This window comes from Lepidochelys olivacea (assembly GCF_965140295.1).
Source record: "Lepidochelys olivacea isolate rLepOli2 genome assembly, chromosome: 8".
NCBI lineage: Eukaryota > Metazoa > Chordata > Testudines > Cheloniidae > Lepidochelys > Lepidochelys olivacea.
In genome coordinates, this window is record NC_140418.1 from 99403660 (window position 1) to 99423466 (window position 19807).

Consider the following 19807-nt stretch of genomic DNA (forward strand, 5'->3'; position numbering starts at 1 on the left):
TGGTAGCTTATTATAGAATAATAGAATAAGTGATCATGATTTGATCATGTTTGTTATGTGCAAACACAATAAAGTCTGACTAGTAATATATCTACTTAGTGCTTTAAAAGTGCCATTTTCCCAAAATTGAAAACAACTATGAGCCAAATCAGTTGGCAGAAAAAAATTTAAACAGAAAAATGTGAATGATAATTGTAAATTTGTATAAACATTTTCCTAGATGCCCCAAAAAACCACACTTGAGAAAAAAGGCCATACTGGTTTAAAAAATTAGCCCGGCTTAAAGTGGAAATAAGTGTAGCTATAACAAAAACAAACAAACAAAACCCCCCAAAACAAATGGAAACAACAACAAGTTTGTAGTAATGAATATAAATCAGAAGCTAGGAATTGCAGATAATCAATAAGGGAAGGAAGAGGACATAAGGAGACATCTATGGCCAACAGAGTTAAGGACAATAAGAAGGAGGTGTTTTTAAAATAAATTAGGAACAAAAAGAATCCCAAGACTGGTGCTGATTCACTACTAGATAGAAATGGTGGAATTGTCAATTATGTAGAAAAAGTAGTGTTCAGTAAATATTGGTTATGTATTTGGGGGGAAAACATATGATGATGTCTGATGATGATGATAATGAAACACTTTACATTCCAATAGCACTTCAGAAGGATGTTAAACAGCGGCTACTAATGTTAGACATTTTAAAATCAGCAAGTCTGGATAACTCGCAGCCAAGAGTTTTACAAGAGCTGGCCAAGAGCTCACTGGATAGTTAATGCTGACTTTCAAGAATTCTTGAACACTGGGGAAAGTTCCAGAAAACTGCAAAGAAGGTAATATTGTGCAAGTAGTTAGAGAGGGTAAACAGGATGACCCAGTCAATTATTTGCCTATCAGCCTAACACTGATCCCAGCAAAATAATGGAATGGCTTATATAGGACTGATTTAATAAAGAATTAAAAGAGAGGAATATAATTTATGCTAATCAACCTGGGCTGACGTGACTAGGATCCTGTCAAAGTAAGTTGATACATGTTTTGATGAAATTTAAAGTTTATTTGATAAAGGTAATAGTATTGGTGTAATATACTTAGACTTCTGTAAGTCATTTAACTTGTTACCTCACAACAGCTTGATTAAGAAACTAGAACAATTCAAAATCAAAAGGCACACATTAAACGAATTAAAAACTGGCTAACAGGTCTCAGAATGTAATTGCAAATAGAGAATCAAGTAGGTATCTTTCTAGTGGGATTTGTTTTCGGAACTATCCTATTTTAATTTTTTTTTTTGCAGTCAATGACCTACATAAAATAATTATAAAATAATCATTGATAAAGTTTTCAGATGACATGAAGTTTGAAGCAATGGTAAATAATGAGGAGATAAAATCACCAATACACAGTGATCTGGATGACTTGGTAAACTGGGAGCAAGCAAATAATGTACTTTTACAGGGGCCAAGTGTAAAGTTATATAACTAGGACTAAAGAATGCAGGCCGTACTTACAGGATGGTGGACTCTCTCCTAGGAGGCAGTGACCCTGAAAAGGATTTGAGGGTCTTGGTGGATAATCACCTGAAAACCTAATTTTCCCCATACTAATTTCCCCTTACTGTTACTCACACCTTCTTGTCAACTGTTTGAAATGGGCCACTCTCATTATCACTACAAAAGTTATTTTTCCTCCCTTGGTATCCTACTGTTAATTGAATTGTCTCGTTAGACTTACCTCCCACGTGGTAAGGCAACTCCCATCTTTTCATGTGCTGTGTATTTATACCTGCTACTGTATTTTCCACTCCATGCATCTGATGAAGTGGGTTCTAGCCCACGAAAGCTTATGCCAAAATAAATTTGTTAGTCTCTAAGGTGCCACAAGGACTCCTCGTTGTTTTTGCTGATATAGACTAACATGGCTACCACTCTGAAACCTGTCACCTGAACATAAACTCCCAGTGCAGTGCTGTGGCCACAAGGGCTAATGCAATCCCTGGATGTTTTTTTAAACAGGGGAATCTCAAGTAGAAATAGATTATTTTACCTCTGTGTTTGGCATGGGGAAATTGCTACTAGAATATTGTGTCCAGTTCTGATGTCAACATTTCAGAAACGATATTGATAAATTGGAGAGGGTCAAGGGGAGAATGATTCAAGGACTGGAAAACATGCTTTCTAGTGACAGACTCAAGAAGCTTAATCTGTTTAGTTTAACGAAGTCTATAAACCCCTACATGGGGAACAAAAATTTGATGATGGGCTCTTTAATCTAACAGACAAAGGTATAAAAAATCCAGCGGCTGGAAGTTGAAGCTTGACAAACTCAGACTGGAAATAATATGTAAATTTTTAACATTGAGGGTAATTAACCATTGGAACAATTTACCAAGGGCTGTGGTGGATTCTCCCTCACTAGATATTTTTAAATCAAGACTGATATTTTTCTAAAAGACATGCACTAATTCTAACAGGCATTAGTTCAGGGAAATCCTATGGTGTGCTTTATGCAGTAGGTCAGACTAGATGATCAGTAGTCCTGTCTGGCCTCAGAATCTATGGCAAACAACTTTTGAAACATACTCTTCAGGTCTTTTTAGTACATTGCAAAGGAGCACGAAAAATGTAATGAGCCCATATTTGTCCTTTCCAAATGACCTTTAAAATACAGCGAGACAAAGTGGGTGAGGGAATCTTTTATTGGACCAATTTCTATTGGTGAAAGAGAGAAGCTTTTGAGTTAGAGAGAGCTTCTTCAGATATGGGAAAGGTAAGGTACTCAGAGGCCATGTCTACACTTACAAGCTTACAGCAGCACAGCTGTTCTGATACAGCTGTGCCACTGTAACAGAGCTCGTGTAGCCGCATTATGTCAATGGGAGACAGCTCTCCTGTCTACATAATAAAACCAGCTCCACGAGTGGCGATAGCTATGTCGGCGAGAGAGCATTTCCCACCGACATAGCGCTGTGCACGAGTGCTTATGTCAGCAAAACTTATGTCGCTCAGGGGGATGGTTTTTTTCCCCACACGCCTGAGCAACAAAGGTTTTGCCGACATAAGTGCTAGTGTAAACCTGGCCTCTGTGTCACAGTTAAATACAAAGTGAAACAGATTGTTTAACATAAGTAGTTAACACATGTTCAGAAACCATTCAAGATGAAGTGACACCACTGTAGTCACAGGACAAAAAAAAGGTGGGGGGGAGAATTAGTGGGTTACAGATTAAGACCATGGTTTTTAGTGTCAAGCAAAGTTATGAGTTTAAGCTTGTCTTTTGAAGTTGTTATACAAGTTTCCTTTGAGGACAAAGGACTGAGAGGTCAGATATGGAGCAACAGTTTTGTGAAAACTGTTTGCTCACAGTTGATGTGTTGGGTTTTTTTTTAAATTATTTTCGGTGTGAGTTCATTTGAGAGCATAATGATTGTCTTGTCTCACCCACATAGTAGATATTGGGGCATTTAGTGCACTGGATATGGTACCACATTGTGATAGGCATATGTAGGACCCAGGGATCTTGAACTTGAAGTAAAGAGAGAACAAATGAAGAGATGAGTGATGTGATCAGAGCCACAAGTGAGGAAGATAATCTTTGTGCAGCTTTAGGACAAACAGAGGAGGACTATTTGTGCATATCAGGGAGCCCAGACAGAACGACGTTGCAGTAGCCCAAGCAGGAGATGATCAGGGTGTGGATAAGTGTTTTAACTGTTGAGACAGAAAGGGTCAGATTTTTGGAGTGTCATACAGCAAAACATGAGAAGACCTGGTAACAACCTGGATGAATAAGGAGAAAAAGAGAGGAAATCAGAGAGGACCTCAAGGTTGCAAATTGGAGGGGCTAGGAGAATGGAGAAATTTTAGGAAAAAAAAATGTTTGTCCATGTTCAACTTGAGTTGCTGGTGGGTCATACAGGAAAGTATGTCAGATACAATTTGACATGTAGATTGGGTAGAGGAAGCCAAGACTGGTGCAGAAAATTAGACATGAGAATCATTGGCATAGGGATGTAGCTGAATTTGTGGAAGAAGGAAGTCATCTAAGGGTGAGGTGTTCAGGAAGAAGAGGATGGGACAATAGACAGAGAAACCTAAGAGTCACAGAGAGAAAAGGAGGGTGCTGGAGGAGGAACCACCAAAACACATGCTGAAACAGTAATTGGAGCAATATAAAGAGAACCAAGAGAGGGCAGGGTCACAAAACCCAAGGGGAAGGATAGCATGATGGAGGAGGGAATGGCTGACAGTATTCAAAATCAAGTGATCATTGGTGAGGATGGTTTCATTGGACCATAGAGAACACACACCAGATTGGAAGGAATCCATAAGAGGAGTTAGTGAGAAGAAGTCAAAACAATGTTCATAAAAGCACTTGCAGGAAGACATCCTTTAGCCTACCTACAGTTTCAGGCTTGCAGCATTTTAAGGCTCGCTTACTAAATCTAAGGAGGCAGGGACAGCCACACTCTCACAAGTTCTACCTCCTGTGCTTGCAATATGTTAACTGCCATATGGTCAGTCTCACCTGTAAGGTCTTGAGGGGTATTTGTGTGTGTGTGTGTGTGGGGAATCCACAAATAAGCCTCCCTTCTCAGGCTTACTTGCTTGCTTGAGACACACATTGTCAGTCTGCACTTGCTGTACCTTATGGGGAACACAGACATAACAAGCACCTCCTCAGTGAGGGCTTCATCATTGTAATTTGTCACAGATTAAGTTTCAGCTGCTGGGGTTGAGAGGGCACATGCACACACAAGCCCTCCTGCCTTGAAAGGACATCACTGTGACTACCAGATGATCAGACGTACCTGCTGGGTTTGGGGCACATTCAGGGCACACACATGAAACAAGCACCTCCCCTCTGCTCAGAAAGTGCCTCACTATGGAATGCTACAGGAGTCAGGCTCTCTTAGGTCAGGCTAGAGATCTGGAAGGTGAGGGGCCACGTGCGCGCGAACCCCACCCCCCTTTCCTTAGGGCTGCACCACTGTAATTGCTACACAGTCAAAATCACATGGTGAGTGGCAAGGAGGAACACACACACACACATATATATATAATCAGCCCCTCCTCCCCTGAGGCTGCCTCCCTGTAATTGCCACATAGACTCACCTGCTGGTGTGTGTGGGGGAAACACAGCTACTAAATCCTGCCTTCCCTGGGGCTGCATAATTGTAATTATGTGTTGGGAGAAGGAAGGGTGGGGGGCGGACACATATAATGAGCCCTGGCCTCTTCCCCAATAGGCTGTATCATTGTAATTAACTTATGCTCAGACAGGGGCATAGGGAAGGTGGGAGGGAGCACCCGCACACAAACATGATCCCCTCCTGCCCTAGAGCCGCATCACCGCAATTGCTGCATGGCCAGTTTTTCACCTGCTGCACCGGGGTACAGGTGGGTGCCTGGGCAAACACCCACCAGATGCTCTCCCCGCCCTGGGGCTGCAGCATTGTAATTGCCAGACTCACCTGCTGGGGGCGCATGGGAGGCAAATGCAAACACACTAAATAACCCGCCCCCCCCCCCCCCCCCGCTCTTCTGGGGCTGTAGCACTGTAATTGTCAGACCCATCTGTGCGGGGCGCGCGCGCGCGCGCGCGCACACACACACACACACACACACACACACGTGTGCAATGAGAGCCCGCGAGGCTGCATCTCTGTGACCTAGTGAGACTCAGCGGCTGAGCCTGGCCGGGGGCTGCCAACACCGGCCCAGCGCCCCTGCCGTTAGCCGCCGGCCCCTCACCCGCGGGCCCAGCGTGCGCGCGAGCTCCCGCCCTTGCCTCCTGCTCAGACCCAGCCGCCGGGACGTTGCTGACCCCGTGGCCAGGGAGGGGGGAGGAGTGAGGGACTCCCCTGGCTGTGACGTGTGTTGCTATGGTGACGCCCGAGCAGCGTCTCACTCAGTGTGGAGCGGCCGGGGGACGACAACAAACATGGCGGAGCGGAGCAAGACGGCGGAGCCGGGTCAGTGCCAGCCGCAGTCTCGGGGGGGAAGGAGAGAGGCAGAGACTCCTTACATGGGGTTAAGGGAGCGGGGCCTTTGCGTGGGGGGGGGGGGGGGGAAGAGGGGAGACGTCTCTTCAGGTAGGGGTCAGGGGAGGGTGCCCCTCTCTCGGGGTGCGGGAAGGACCCCTCTTGACTTCGGGATGGGGGGCCCTTTGCCCAGGGAATGGGAGAGGCCCCGTTCAGAGGGGGAAGCACCTTTGCACAGGCAATGCAGGGGGTGGGCCCCTTCACACAGGGGGTTCTGGGGAAAGGCCTCTTCACCCAGGGCATACAGGGGGGAGGCCACTTCATACAGGGGTTTTGGGGAAAGGCCCCGTCACACAGGAAATGCAGGGGGAGACCCCTTAACACAGAGGGTTTGGGGGAGAGGCTCCTTCCCACATGGGGATGGAGGGAAAAGCACCTTCACGCAGGGAATGTGGGGGGGAGACCCCTTCACATAGGAGAGTGCGGGGTGGGGGAGATTCCTCCCCCATTGCCCATGCAAAGGGGTGACCCTTCTCTCGAGGGGGGACTAAAAGTCCCCTTCCCATAGGTGATGAGGGTAGATGGAGCATCTTCCTTTCACAGGTGACAAGGTGGTAGTGAGGAGAGTCCCCTTCATGCAGCATCGATGTGCATATGTATGGGAGGAGGTTTCTCCTTTATGGAGGCGGTGGTGCGGAGAACCTCACTCAGAAAGCAAATGAGATGAGAGAGAGTATTTCCTTCAACCAGGGGACAAGGTGGTGGTGGAATAGTGTGCTTTCTACAGAAGGTAGGGGGAGCATCCCCTTCACACAGGGGACAATGATCTACTTGATCCAACATTTGTTGGTTTCTTAATAAATTATATTTTTAATGGAGACATGGGACTGGGATTTAAAACCATATCACATGCTGGAGACTTGGGGTTGTTCAGCAGTTGACCCCTTTCCCAATGCCATTAAGACCAAAGTGCCTTGAGTTTGCTGAGTTACAGTATACTGAACACTTTATACTGATGTAACACCAGTTACTTGGTGTGAAGGTCTTTTGGACAAGATCCTAAACAACTGGATTCTGTTCACTCTGCATGGATGCTAATGATTCCACCGTTATGCTTATTGAATGAACAGAGATCTGTGGATGAAACTGAGGTCCTGTCTTTCCTCATGGACATTAAAGATCCCATGCAGTTGTTGTTTCTAGGTGTAGGGGTCTTTCAAGTGTTATGAGATAGGACTGCTGCCCTTTCCACTGTGTGTGAAAATAAAAGCCTCCGAGACACTTTATGGAGAGTAAGGGCATTAACCTTGTTGAGGATAAAACCAGGGTAATATCACTCTTTGCAGATACTAAACATCCTATGGCACTTCTCATAAATTTCCCTGATGCCTTTGGCCAAAATTTCCCTTATCCCACAGCACTGTGTTGCATATTGTGCATCTGCTACCCATTTCCACCTTAGAAGTGGCTGCATTTTTAGCAGAGCTGAGTATAGGTAGGGAAGTGATTTTGGTCCCTTTGTTATGAAAAGTGGAATATGTGTAAAATGTTGATTTGCTCTGAAAGCCAGTGTTATGTAGTGCCTCATTTATACTTTACTTTGCCCTTGCAGCATATTGCTTTTCTTCCTCACATCTGAAAGCACAAATTGAGCCTCACACCCTTTTTGTGAAGTAACTATTGTTATCCTCATTTTACAGATTTGGAAACTGAGGCAAAGGGCTCTTAAGCCCCTTTTCCAAGGATCTCAGGAACATACAAATTGCCATTCATGACAATCATGACATTGGGCCAGCTAATTCATTATGCTGTCTTTTACAGTAGCCAGTATCCGATGCTTCAGAGAAAAGTGACAAAAGCACCACAGTGGACAGTTATGGAACAACCTTTCTTAAAGGCAAATTTCTTCCTAAATCCTATCATTTAGTGGTTGGCTTATGCCCTAAAGCATGAGAGTTTATACCTATTTTAAAAATATATCCTAACTAATATAAATGTGAATCTTCTCATTTGGCTAGATAAGTATCTAGTCCTTTTTTGGATCCTGCTAAGCTCTTGGCCTCAATGATATCTTGTGTCAAGCAGTTCTACAGATTAGTCACACAGACAAAAGTATTTCCTTTTATTAGTTTTAAATTTTTGCCTTTTAATTTCATTAGGTATCCTCTTGTTCTTTTATTATGAGATAAGTCAGTTTATTTTTTTATACCATTGTTATTTTTTATATCTGTATCATGTTCCCTCATATTAATCTCTCTAAGTGAAATTGTCTCAATAGTTTCATTCACTATTGACACAGAAATCTTTTCATGTCTCTAATCATTTTTGTTGCAGATTTCTGAACCCCTTTTATATTTCTTCCTTTTTCTGAGATGTGACCATAACTGAACATAGTATTTCGGAAGAGAGTGTCCCATCCCATCAATTTATATTATGATGTTATATTCAATATTATTTCTTATCCCATTTTTTACATATCCTAAGACTTTGTTTGCTTTCTTAACCACAGTTGCACGTTGAGCAGAGGTTTTCACTTAGGTGTGCACAGTGACACTCAGCTCTTTTTCCTGAGTAGTTAAAGTTAATTTACAACATGGTAAACACTCATTCTTGCCTTACATTTGTGGACATTGAATTTAATCTGCTATCACCCTGCCTAGTCTCCCAGCTTTGTTAGGTCCTCTTGAAGTCCTTCAGTCTTCTCTAAACTTAACTAACTGAAATAATTTCATGTCATCTGCAGATTTTGCCACATCACTGTCTACCTCTTTTTTTAGATCATTAGCAAAGTAAAAAGCACTACCAAAGTTCTATTACAGGACCTTGAGGAATCCCAGTGCTAAACTTTACCATGTTGAAAATTGACCATTTATTCCTCTTCTTAGTTTTCTCTCTCTTAGCTTTTTTCTAAATCTTGACAAAACTAACACAGAAATGCTTAGTTTCCTTAACAGCCTCTTCTGGAGGACTTTATCAATGTTTTTTTTGAAAGTCCAAATAAGTTATATCAACCAGCAGAATCTGGAATAGAATCTTGTATACTAATGAAGTGAACTGCTCAAATAAATTTGTTAGCCTCTAAGGTGCCACAAGTACCTTTTCTTTTTGCGAATACAGACTAACACGGCTGCTACTCTGAAAACTAAAATTACTGCATCTCCTGTTTAGACATTTTTCAGTCCGTTAAACATTGATAACAAGGGGTACAATTTTCAGTATTGCCAATGTCCAATTTTCAATAGTAATTTACTCTACCTAGGCCAGATTTTCAAAGCTATTTAGGCATCCAAAGAGCCTCTTGGGATTTTAAAAAGCACCTAAGCATGTTAGGCACCTAACTGCTTTGATTTCAACAGGAGTTAGGTTCCTAACGTGCTCGGTCACTTAAGATAAAATTTTCAAAAGTGCCTAAGTCCAAATACGTCAGGTTTTGAAAATGTCCTTCATTTCTTTCCTTCGCCTTTAAGATTATTAAGGTGTTTCATTCAATTCCTTCTAGTAATGTATTGGTGGGGAGAGCTAGGGATTTCACCCCTGTCCTGTTTCATAGCTTTGAATATTCAATATGTTCCACTCCTAGAGAATGCTCTTTTCCTTTTCATCTACTTTGTATTACCTTTTTTACGTATAGACCTTCATGTGGCTTTCCACTGATAGCAGTTCTCAGAATTTCACAAATAAGTCATTGCTATTTCCTCCTTACATGTCAAGGTTCCTCCCCCACTCTGAACTCTAGGGTACAGATGTGGGGACCTGCATGAAAAACCTCCTAAGCTTATCTTTACCAGCTTAGGTCAAAACTTCCCCAAGGTACAAAATATTCCACCCGTTGTCCTTGGACTGGCCGCTACCACCACCAAACTAATACTGGTTACTGGGGAAGAGCTGTTTGGACGCGTCCTTCCCCCCAAATACTTCCCAAAACCTTGCACCCCACTTCCTGGACAAGGTTTGGTAAAAAGCCTCACCAATTTGCCTAGGTGACTACAGACCCAGACCCTTGGATCTTAAGAACAATGAACAATCCTCCCAACACTTGCACCCCCCCTTTCCTGGGAAATGTTGGATAAAAAGCCTCACCAATTTGCATAGGTGACCACAGACCCAAACCCTTGGATCTGAGAACAATGAAAAAGCATTCAGTTTTTTACAAGAAGACTTTTAATAAAAAATAGAAGTAAATAGAAATAAAGAAATCCCCCCTGTAAAATCAGGATGGTAGATATCTTACAGGGTAATTAGATTCAAAAACATAGAGAACCCCTCTAGGCAAAACCTTAAGTTACAAAAAAGATGCACAGACAGAAATAGTTATTCTATTCAGCACAATTCTTTTCTCAGCCATTTAAAGAAATCATAATCTAACACATACCTAGCTAGATTACTTACTAAAAGTTCTAAGACTCCATTCCTGGTCTATCCCCAGCCAAAACGACTACAGACAGACACAGACCCTTTGTTTCTCTCCCTCCTCCCAGCTTTTGAAAGTATCTTGTCTCCTCATTGGTCATTTTGGTAAGGTGCCAGCGAGGTTACCTTTAGCTTCTTAACCCTTTACAGGTGAGAGGAGCTTTCCCCTGGCCAGGAGGGATTTCAAAGGGGTTTACCCTTCCCTTTATATTTATGACATTACACAAATGTGATTTTTTTCTAGGTGATTTTTAAGGAAAAGTCAAAGTTTAAATTACTCCTACATCTTACAGGGTTCTAAATTAACTGTCCCTACTCAAGAAAGACAGCACAATAGAGACCTCTGATCAATGTGCAGCTACAGTCAAAGAAAGCTAACAAAGTGTAGATTGCCTAAGGAATGGGAGGCTGAATAAGACACAGAATACTACAATGTATTTATGTATATCAGTGTTCAGCTTCATCTGGAATAGTGCGTACAGTCTGGTCATCCCATCTCAGAAATGGATATTGGAGAACTAACAAGGATTCAGAGAAGAGGGACAAGAATGAACAAGGCAAAGGAAAAGCTCTCATATGAAGAGAGAGTGAAAAGACTGGGACTGTTTATTTTAGCAAGGAGACAAATTAAGATTTGATAAAAGTATATAAAATAATTAAGGGTGTAAACAAGGTAGTTGGAGAACTTCTGTTCTCCCTGTCTCATAATACAAATGGATGTTCAATAAAATTAAATGTGGGAAATTCAAAATAGATAAAAAGAAATACTTTTTCACACAAGTAATTAAACTGTGGAACTCATTGCCACATAAAGTTGTGGAGGCCAAGAACTTAACATGATTCAAAAGAGGACTGGATATTGATATGAATATCAAGAATATCCAGAGTTATAATTAATTATAACAAAAAACTTAACAGATATTAAACATCATTGGTCAAGTCTTAAACCAATCTTTACCTATTAAAGATCAGATTGAGACCTACTGTGCGGGGCAGATTATCACACATCTGCCTACTGTGGTTTATTCATCTTCCTTTGAAGCCTCTGGTATTGGCCTCTGTCAAAGATAAAATTGTGGACTAGGTGGACATCTGGTCTGATTCTGTGTAGCAATTCCTATGTTCTTATGTTTGATTAAAGTGTGTCTGTAGTCTGAAAAGTGATTGTAAAAATGGCATCTCAATAGATCTGTTTCTTGTGTATTTTCAGACTAATGTACTGATTTTAGCAACAAAATTTAGATTTTATTGCTTTGAACTTTTGTGAATCCTGCAGACCAAAACAGAGCTCTGGGAGAGGAAGGTAGATTCTATTCTTTGTTGTATTTCATCAACAGAATTGTGACTAAATTTCATTCAGTTAGACCTGTGCAATCCCAACTGAAGGTTGTAAAGTTCCATGGTGTTATCAAAAACATAATTTGAAGACAGTGGGGTTGAAAAGGTGAAATTGTAGTCATAATTTGGTTTGCAGCATCTTTATTATAGTATTGGTGATAATCCATGAGAAGGAAGAAATTCAGCTCGACTCTCATAGCCTAAATGGAGTTCGCAGGCCTGATAGAAAATAAACCAACAATGCATCTTTTAATGTGCAAATTGAGCACATTTGTTGTGGAAATTATTGAGAGACAACAAATACTGAACTACATTATGACCTTTTTTCTAGTCTACTTTCATAGCGGAGCCACACTTAAAGGACGTGGAAAGTATGTTATTACCTGCAGTTTTCCTTTATACAACAAAACAGAAGAAAACTATTTTTTTAACATCACATGCAACTGTTTACATTTGTAAGCTTATTTGCAACATCACATATGTGACCCTCTGACTTTCCTATATTTATTGCCTAAAACATAAAATTGACTTGAAATTCTCCCTTTCTTTGCTCTCATATCAATACCCCTGATTGTTTCTCCCAATTGTAAATTAGCAGCTGAAGGAGTGGGGAAAAAGTGGTGATACTTTTCCACTGATAGGTTTCAGAGTAACAGCCGTGTTAGTCTGTATTCGCAAAAAGAAAAGGAGTACTTGTGGCACCTTAGAGACTAACCAATTTATTTGAGCATAAGCTTTTGTGGGCTACAGCTCACTTCATCGGATGCATCCGATGAAGTGAGCTGTAGCCCACGAAAGCTTATGCTCAAATAAATTGGTTAGTCTCTAAGGTGCCACAAGTACTCCTTTTCTTTTTCCACTGATGTGGCAAATCCTTCTCTTCATCCCTTTTTCATTCCCTTTTTCATCTTTCTTTCTCTTTCATTTCTGTTATCTATTAACATTACTTTCTCTTTCAGCTGTTTTCTCTTTAATTTCCCTTTTATATGTGTCTCCCCCATTCCTTTTTCTGTTAGTGCTTATCCCTTTTTTGGCCACACCCTTTGTGGAGAGCTTTGCAGAAGTATTTGACTAGGGTTATTCACTTTCCTTTTGCATCAAGCTGCTATAGTTTCTCTAGGACTAATTTCTGCTTGCAGCTGGCTCTGAGCTTCATGTACTGAGTCCTAGTTAGTTTCCCTCTGCAAGTTCTTAGTGCCAATTTTTATAAAGTATTCACAAATATTGCATGCTTCCATATTTGGGTGCCAGCCATGAGACCTACAAGTCTCAAGCAGGGGAATCTCAAATCTCAAGCAGGGGAATCTCAAATCTCAACCAAATTTAGAGGCAGTTTAGTTAATCTTCACATATGGAGTCTACTGCAAAATGAAAGTGATTAGGACTAGTTAGTTTCCTTTCAGAGCTACTCAGTTTGACTTCCTGCTTTTCTGCTAAGCTCACTTTGAGGTCTAATACCTTTTTAAAGGACAATGGATAGAAGAAGATGCCCAACTTGGTTGAACGTTCTTTCACACTGAGGTTCAAGTTATCTCTCCAATTCTGTAGCAAAGAGACAACCTTACTAACATATCTAGAAAATATTTAGGGATAGGTGGGTCAGACCACCAAATCCCTTTAATTAAACCACATACAGATGCGGTTTTGAACCACTAACCTATCTTCTATTGGCATGTGGCATGCAGAAATACCTGAATGATCATCCTACTTTTCTGGTAAACAAAATAAAAATTCAGTGAATGAATTTGTAGAAATGGAATTAAAGCTGCACTAGTTACTCCATTCTTCCCAGGTTGTCCTCTTTCTTTCAGGAAGCTGTATTTTCCTCAGAAGGCTTATGGCTTTTTCCAAAGACCTGTGAGAGAGTAACTAGCTTGATCAAAGTATGCACGTTATCCTCCTAATCTTTTAAGAGTCTTTTGTCTGGAACAGTTGTATCTGAATCAGTATTGCTACTTCTAATATGTATTTGTTCCATATTTGTTAGTCATTTGGGGGTTATTAATATTGTGGCCTGCTGATGTTACATTTGGGCCACTGTCCTTTTAATCATAGTAAAAGGAAGGAAGTCAGGTACTCCCATGGCTGGAGAGAAAAAAATTACAGCTGAACCTTTTGGTCCAGCTTCCAACAATAAACGTTCTCCATTGAATGTGTGTATTTTCTTGACTACTTTATTGCAGTTTCAATTGTGTATATATAATATTCTTTATTTCCTGTCCTATACTGGTGTGTTGCACTACACTATGTCTCCTGTCTCCCTCTGCTTCTGTCCTCCTTCCCTCCAGCTCTTGTCCCTCTTTCTGTCCTTCATCACCTCTCAGAGCTCCTGCCCTTCCCCTGTTTGCACCCCCCTCCTTAATCCTGGTATTTGCTAACTTTGGAGTACTTGACTTTGCAACCTTAACATTCTTTTACCACAGTTTTTTTTTTAAATATAATTTTATTGTTTATATCACAGTAGAGTCTAGAGACCTCCATCAGAATTCAAGCTTTATTGTGCTTGTTGCTGTAGAAACACATAAAAAGATACATATTCCCCTCTTACAGTTGAGGGCACTGATCCTGCAAACATTTATGAAAATGCCTAACTTTAAGCATGACAAGGTGGCTAATATTTTATTAGACCAATTTCTGAGTGTGAGAGAGACAAGCTTTTGAGCTTACACAGAGCTCTTCTTCAGGTCTGGGAAACGTACTCAGTGTCACAGCTAAATACAAAGTGGAACAGATTGTTTAGCATAAGTAGTTAACACATATTTCAAGAGACTATTCAAGGTGAAGTGACCCATGAACACCCCTCCAGTCATAGGGCCATCAAGAACAGGTTACCCATATATCCCACAAGAATTTGCTATAGTACAGAAATAATACCCCCTCTGACCACATACCCTTATTTGTTATCTACCACCCGACAGTAGAACCCAGATGGGATATCATTAAACAATTACAGCCCATGCTTGATGGGGACTACGACCTGAAGGAAATCTTTCCTGAACCCCTCTTTATGATGCAATCCCACCAGTCAAGTCAGTGCTTGTTTCTTGTGCCCAGAGCTGGCACGCCACCATCTGTAGCTGCTCCGTAAATGCTGCCAACAACTTTGAATTGTTTCTTTCTGTGGCCCACAGCAGTCCCACTTCCAAGGAATCGTCATGTTCTCTGCAGCTCCTCTGGCAGCTCTGCATATATGGCAGGATCAGGCGCTGATGCTTGCAACGCTGATCACAGTAGTGCACAGCTGTGCAGGATTCATGCTTCTGATACAGATGGTAGACACCAAAGAGGAACATGTAGGTTTGTGGGAATTTTTTAAAATGGGCACGAAACATTATGGGATGCAGATGAAATTATGGGATGGAGAACACTGCATTATGGGACATTGAAATTGTATTCCTAGTCATCCCTGCACAGCTTGTTTGCCCCCATGAGGCACTGCAAAACCTTTCCAAAACACCCTGTGCTAGATGATGGCGAGTTGCACAGTGGGAGAGCTACCCACAGTGCACTGCTTTCTCTATTAATGCAAGCGCCGCCGACACAAAGAGAGTAATATGGACATGCAAAAGCAATTTAATTACTGTGCTGGTTGTATGCTAATGTAACTTAGGTTGTTATGCAGGGAACTGGACTAGAAGACCTCTTGAGTTCCCTTCCAATTCTACACTTCTGTAATTCTGTGACATAATTCTGTAGTGTAGTACTGGCCCCAGATCTGAAGAAGAGCTCTATGTAAGCTTGAAAGCTTGTCTCTGTCACCAACAGAAGCTGGTCCAATAAAAGATATTATCTCACCTACCTTGTCTCTAATATCCTGGGACCAACATGGCTATAACAACACTGCTTATAACTTGAAGTATGTGAGTAGTCCCATTAAGTTCAATGGGAATACTCACATGAGTAAAGTTACTCATATGCATATGTATTTGCATGATTGGACCCTATTCAAAAACAAGTGATATCTAAATGTGAAAGGAGAGAGATACCATCAAATACATTTTTATATACACAAACTATGTGTATTTTAATTTTTTCATTAATTTTTAACAAAATATTATTCTAAATCAAATATGTATCAACTGTCCCTATCTGCTCCTTCACCCTGGCATCATAAATTGGCTAATTTCTTTTAGATATTGTGGCAGATTTTGAGAAGGGATTTGAAGGAGGAGGTCTTACTTATTAAATGTGGTCTAACATTTATTATAAATTAAATAGTTTAACTATAATTATATAGTCCATATATTTTTATTTGCAATAACCAATAACATAAAATTACCATCTTATGAAATTAAATTTTAAATCTATATTTGAGATTCCTAACGTTACCATTTTTACTTGCAGTCAGTAATAGTGGTTTACAGTCACTTGAACTGTAGATCTCTCAGTACTTTTCCTCTGTGCACCTCTTCATTGATGTTCGTTTGATTTGTTTTCTGTATACTAATAACATTTCACTTGCATCTCAGACCCCTGTAAATACTATAACTTCAACTTGGCCACTTGCTTAGTTAAGATATTGCTGAATCTGTTTCCTGTTAGTAAGAAGTATTTTCTGTACTTCAACCTGTTATTGCAGTGTTAATGCAAAAGTGTTAATAATATATACTAAAGCACTTTGATAAGATTTTATTTTCTTGGAACATAGAAAAATCTCAAACAGTTGTTTGTTGTTTAGCTCTTCTGTTCTGCAATCCTTTGAGATATTTGTGGGTAAAAATGAAAAAAAATCCGTCTTATGATATGGAGCAATATGCACTTTATTTAAATAATAAAGAGTGATGTCAGCTATATACATGTAAACTGGTCAAGTATCAAAGGGGGACAATGCATAGAGAAGCAATTTCTTTACACCTTCTAATTATTGCTTTGTCGAACAGGCAATTGTAGAGAACAGAAGTAGAGAAGCTATTCTCAGCTTAGTCTTAAGTAACTCACAGGAATGCTTCAAGAAGTAGCTAAAATTGAACCAGTAATTAATACTGTAATTAATTTCAACCTCCTTGCTAAACTTCAGAAATGATATTTTTTAAACGAAGAAACTAGTCAAAAAGACTCCAAACTCAAAAGTGAGAAAATTAACATTTTCAGACACAGCATGAAGTTTAGTTAAGCACACAGTAATTGAATCTTGGAAGGCATGCATGCCCCTAAACAAAAATGAAGTAGGAAGGCAAGGAAAATATAAATATAAAAACCACAGTATGGTTAAATGGTAAGGTTCAAGAAACAAAATAGAAAATCGAAATCTTGACCATGTGGCTATAGAAAGGGGCAGGTAACATCCAAGACGGGAATTTGAAGAGCAAGTAGCCACTGACATTCAGAGAATCATTTGAGTACATCAGAAACAGGAAAGCAACAAGAGAATGAGTGGGTCCACCAGACTACCTGGGATATAAGATGGCTAAGAACATTAAAGACACTATGCATGATTTCTTTGCATCAGTCGTCACCACAAGGGATGCTGGGAAAATACCTAATGCAGACCTACTTTTTTCAGGTAATAAAGTGGAGGAATTGCCACTCCAGGCTGTTAGGGAAACTACATAGTCATAGCCAGTGGGGAAAAATTGGGTCAGTTGCTGGTGGAGATTCAGTGCTGCTATTAGGTAAGACATAGGATGCCAGTGGCTTTTAAGAAAGCTGCTATGCATGCAGCTGTTGCTTAAGAAACCAACACTTGACACTGTTAGTTTGACTAACTATTATGCAATATCTAATCTTCCATTTGTATATCACATAGAGAAGACTATGGCAAAAAATCATGCACAGTACTTAAAAGTTTTAGATCTCCTTGATTATTGTCAAGTTGGGTACTGTCTTGTGTGTGGTATAGAACCAACACTGGTTACTCTGGCAAATGATCTATCTATTTAGTTGGTTACATGACTCATTACAGAGAGCACCACATAGTCACTAATGGACTTTAATCTCACAATACCATGTGAGGTAGGTAGTGATTACTTTCATTTTCCAGATGAGGAATTGAGGCACAGAGTAGATTTAAGTAATTTGCCCAAGACACATAGGAAGCCTGTGACTGAGCCAGAAATCAAACCAAAGTGTCTTGATTCCCATTCCACCAGACTATTCATCCTATCTACTGATTTCCTCTTGGAAACAGACAATGGATAAAAATCAGGTGTCCATGCTGATACTCTATGATCTATTAGCTGCTTTTAGTTCCATAGATTTGTTGTTGACTTAGCTGAAAACCCTAGTAGGAGTACACTGATTGCCCTTCAGAAGGTCCCAGAAAGTAGTTTAAGGAGGTTTGCTTTTCTGTCCCAAGGTTGTCTTAGGTGTGCTCTGCAGCATTCCACTTGTCCTTCTTGTTCAATGTGTATATGGAGCTATTAGGAGAGCTGGTAGCGAGGCATGGAATGTTGTATTTTCAGGATGCCGATGAGCACAGTCTTTCTATTTTTTCCCCCACTTGACTCAGCCAAGGCTGTCAAATATCTTACCCAATATTTGGTATGGATTGGGACAAGGATAGATGAGGGCCAGTAGGTTGGAAGTAAGCCTCGGCCTTTCAAGCAGGCTCAGGTAATCCTAGCTCCTTTTTGTTTTTTTCACATTCTCTTTGATGAACACTCCTTGATATGGACACCATAGCAAAATAAGGACAAATACATGCGTGAAATTAAGTGGCAGGCCGTAACTTTTATTAAATTTTTAACACAAGGGATGGGCACTACCTGTCCATCACCCATACTTTCCTATACCAAGCATTTAATTGGTTCCAGTGTGGGGGTTACAGGGTTCCTTACCATATAACCCATAACATGGGGTAGGCTTTCCTCAGCCTATCCCCCAGGACTCAGTTCTCTCTGTGTCTTATCACCCTTCTTCCCCACCCCCTGCAAGGGGCACAGCAGGTGCAGCAGAATGGGGACCTCAGCCTGTGAGGGTCACACAGTCTGACCTTGGCCTGCAGAGGCCACAAAGTCTCATCCTATCACATGAGCCTAAGGCTCATGATTAAAATGCCAAGTCTTTTATGTCTGGGAACCGTTCATTTTATTCTCTTAACCACACTGGAAACCGTCTACAGGAGGTGCCAGGAACTAGCTTCGTTGCTTCGTCCCACCCAGCCACATTGCCTGGTATCACACAATTCCTATCCAATCCATTCCCTTACAGCCGGTAGCCATATGTCAGCCCCCTCATCTGACAAATATATGCCATCATGTCTGAAAACTTCCAGCTGATTGTAATGGGTGTCCCTATGCTGTATCACTGAATCCCCTATGTCCAGGAATATCTTGGTGACCTCTCTATTCACTTTCTTTCTAGCCTTGACAACACAGGCTGGATCTGTAGTTCTCTGCCAGACCTACTTTGTGAACCTTTCTGACCATCCTAGCCTCACCTCCGGCCATGATTATCTAATAAAGCTAATATTAAGTTAACTCTTAAGTTAACTCCTGTACAGTCCTTGAGCTCATTCTCCCCGAGGTGAATAACCAGAACGTGAGGTGGGTACGCATTGTTTGTCAACAAGTGCAGAAGTGGCATGAGCTGCTCCCAGTGCATGCCTCTTCTGCCGAACCACTGGATTCAAACCGGTTGATCCCTGATGCCCACCTGAGATCCAGCTGCTGTCCTGGCTGCCCTCTGGAGGATTCAGTGTCCTTTAGGGTGCCTGCAAATCCAGATATTGCATATTTTCCGTGTAGCTCCTGAAACCAAACAAGCACATTGGTTAGTTACGTTTTTTTTGTTCCCTGCCATCTTTTCTTTGGTGCAGACGTAAGTCTTGTAACACCTCCATTTCCAGCGCCTTATTGCCTTCACCGGCTATAGGCCAAACCCCCCTGGAGTCATTGACGTCACCGCCCTGATCCTGAAAGAATGAGTATCCACATTTTTAAGGTCAAGACCACAGTAGCGCAAGGTTTTTCTCAGTATTCTGATGAATTGGTACCTTGTCAGGCAGCTGCCATCACCATGTATGAGCAGCAGTCCTGCCTGGAGGCCCTGGATTTTCAGCAAGGCTCTTATTGCCTTTACAGAGCACAAGCGTCCACCTGGATACCCCTTCAAAACCACACTTTCCATTGTGGTCT

At 41.1% G+C, this 19807-nt stretch overlaps 1 protein-coding gene across 3 annotated transcripts in view; it reads left to right on the forward strand.

Annotated features, from left to right (window-relative positions):
• The first annotated feature begins 5681 nt into the window (after positions 1 to 5681).
• Positions 5682 to 19807, forward strand: part of BEND5 (BEN domain containing 5) — a 1397007-nt gene continuing 1382881 nt past the window's right edge. For 2 of the 3 annotated variants that reach the window (XM_084637918.1, XM_084637919.1), the window contains exon 1: positions 5682 to 5975. In XM_084637918.1, coding sequence (XP_084494044.1) covers positions 5945 to 5975 — 31 coding nt within the window. In that variant the 5' untranslated portion in view covers positions 5682 to 5944. The remainder of the gene's footprint in view (positions 5976 to 19807) is intronic. The other variant, XM_084637917.1, reaches the window with a different exon arrangement.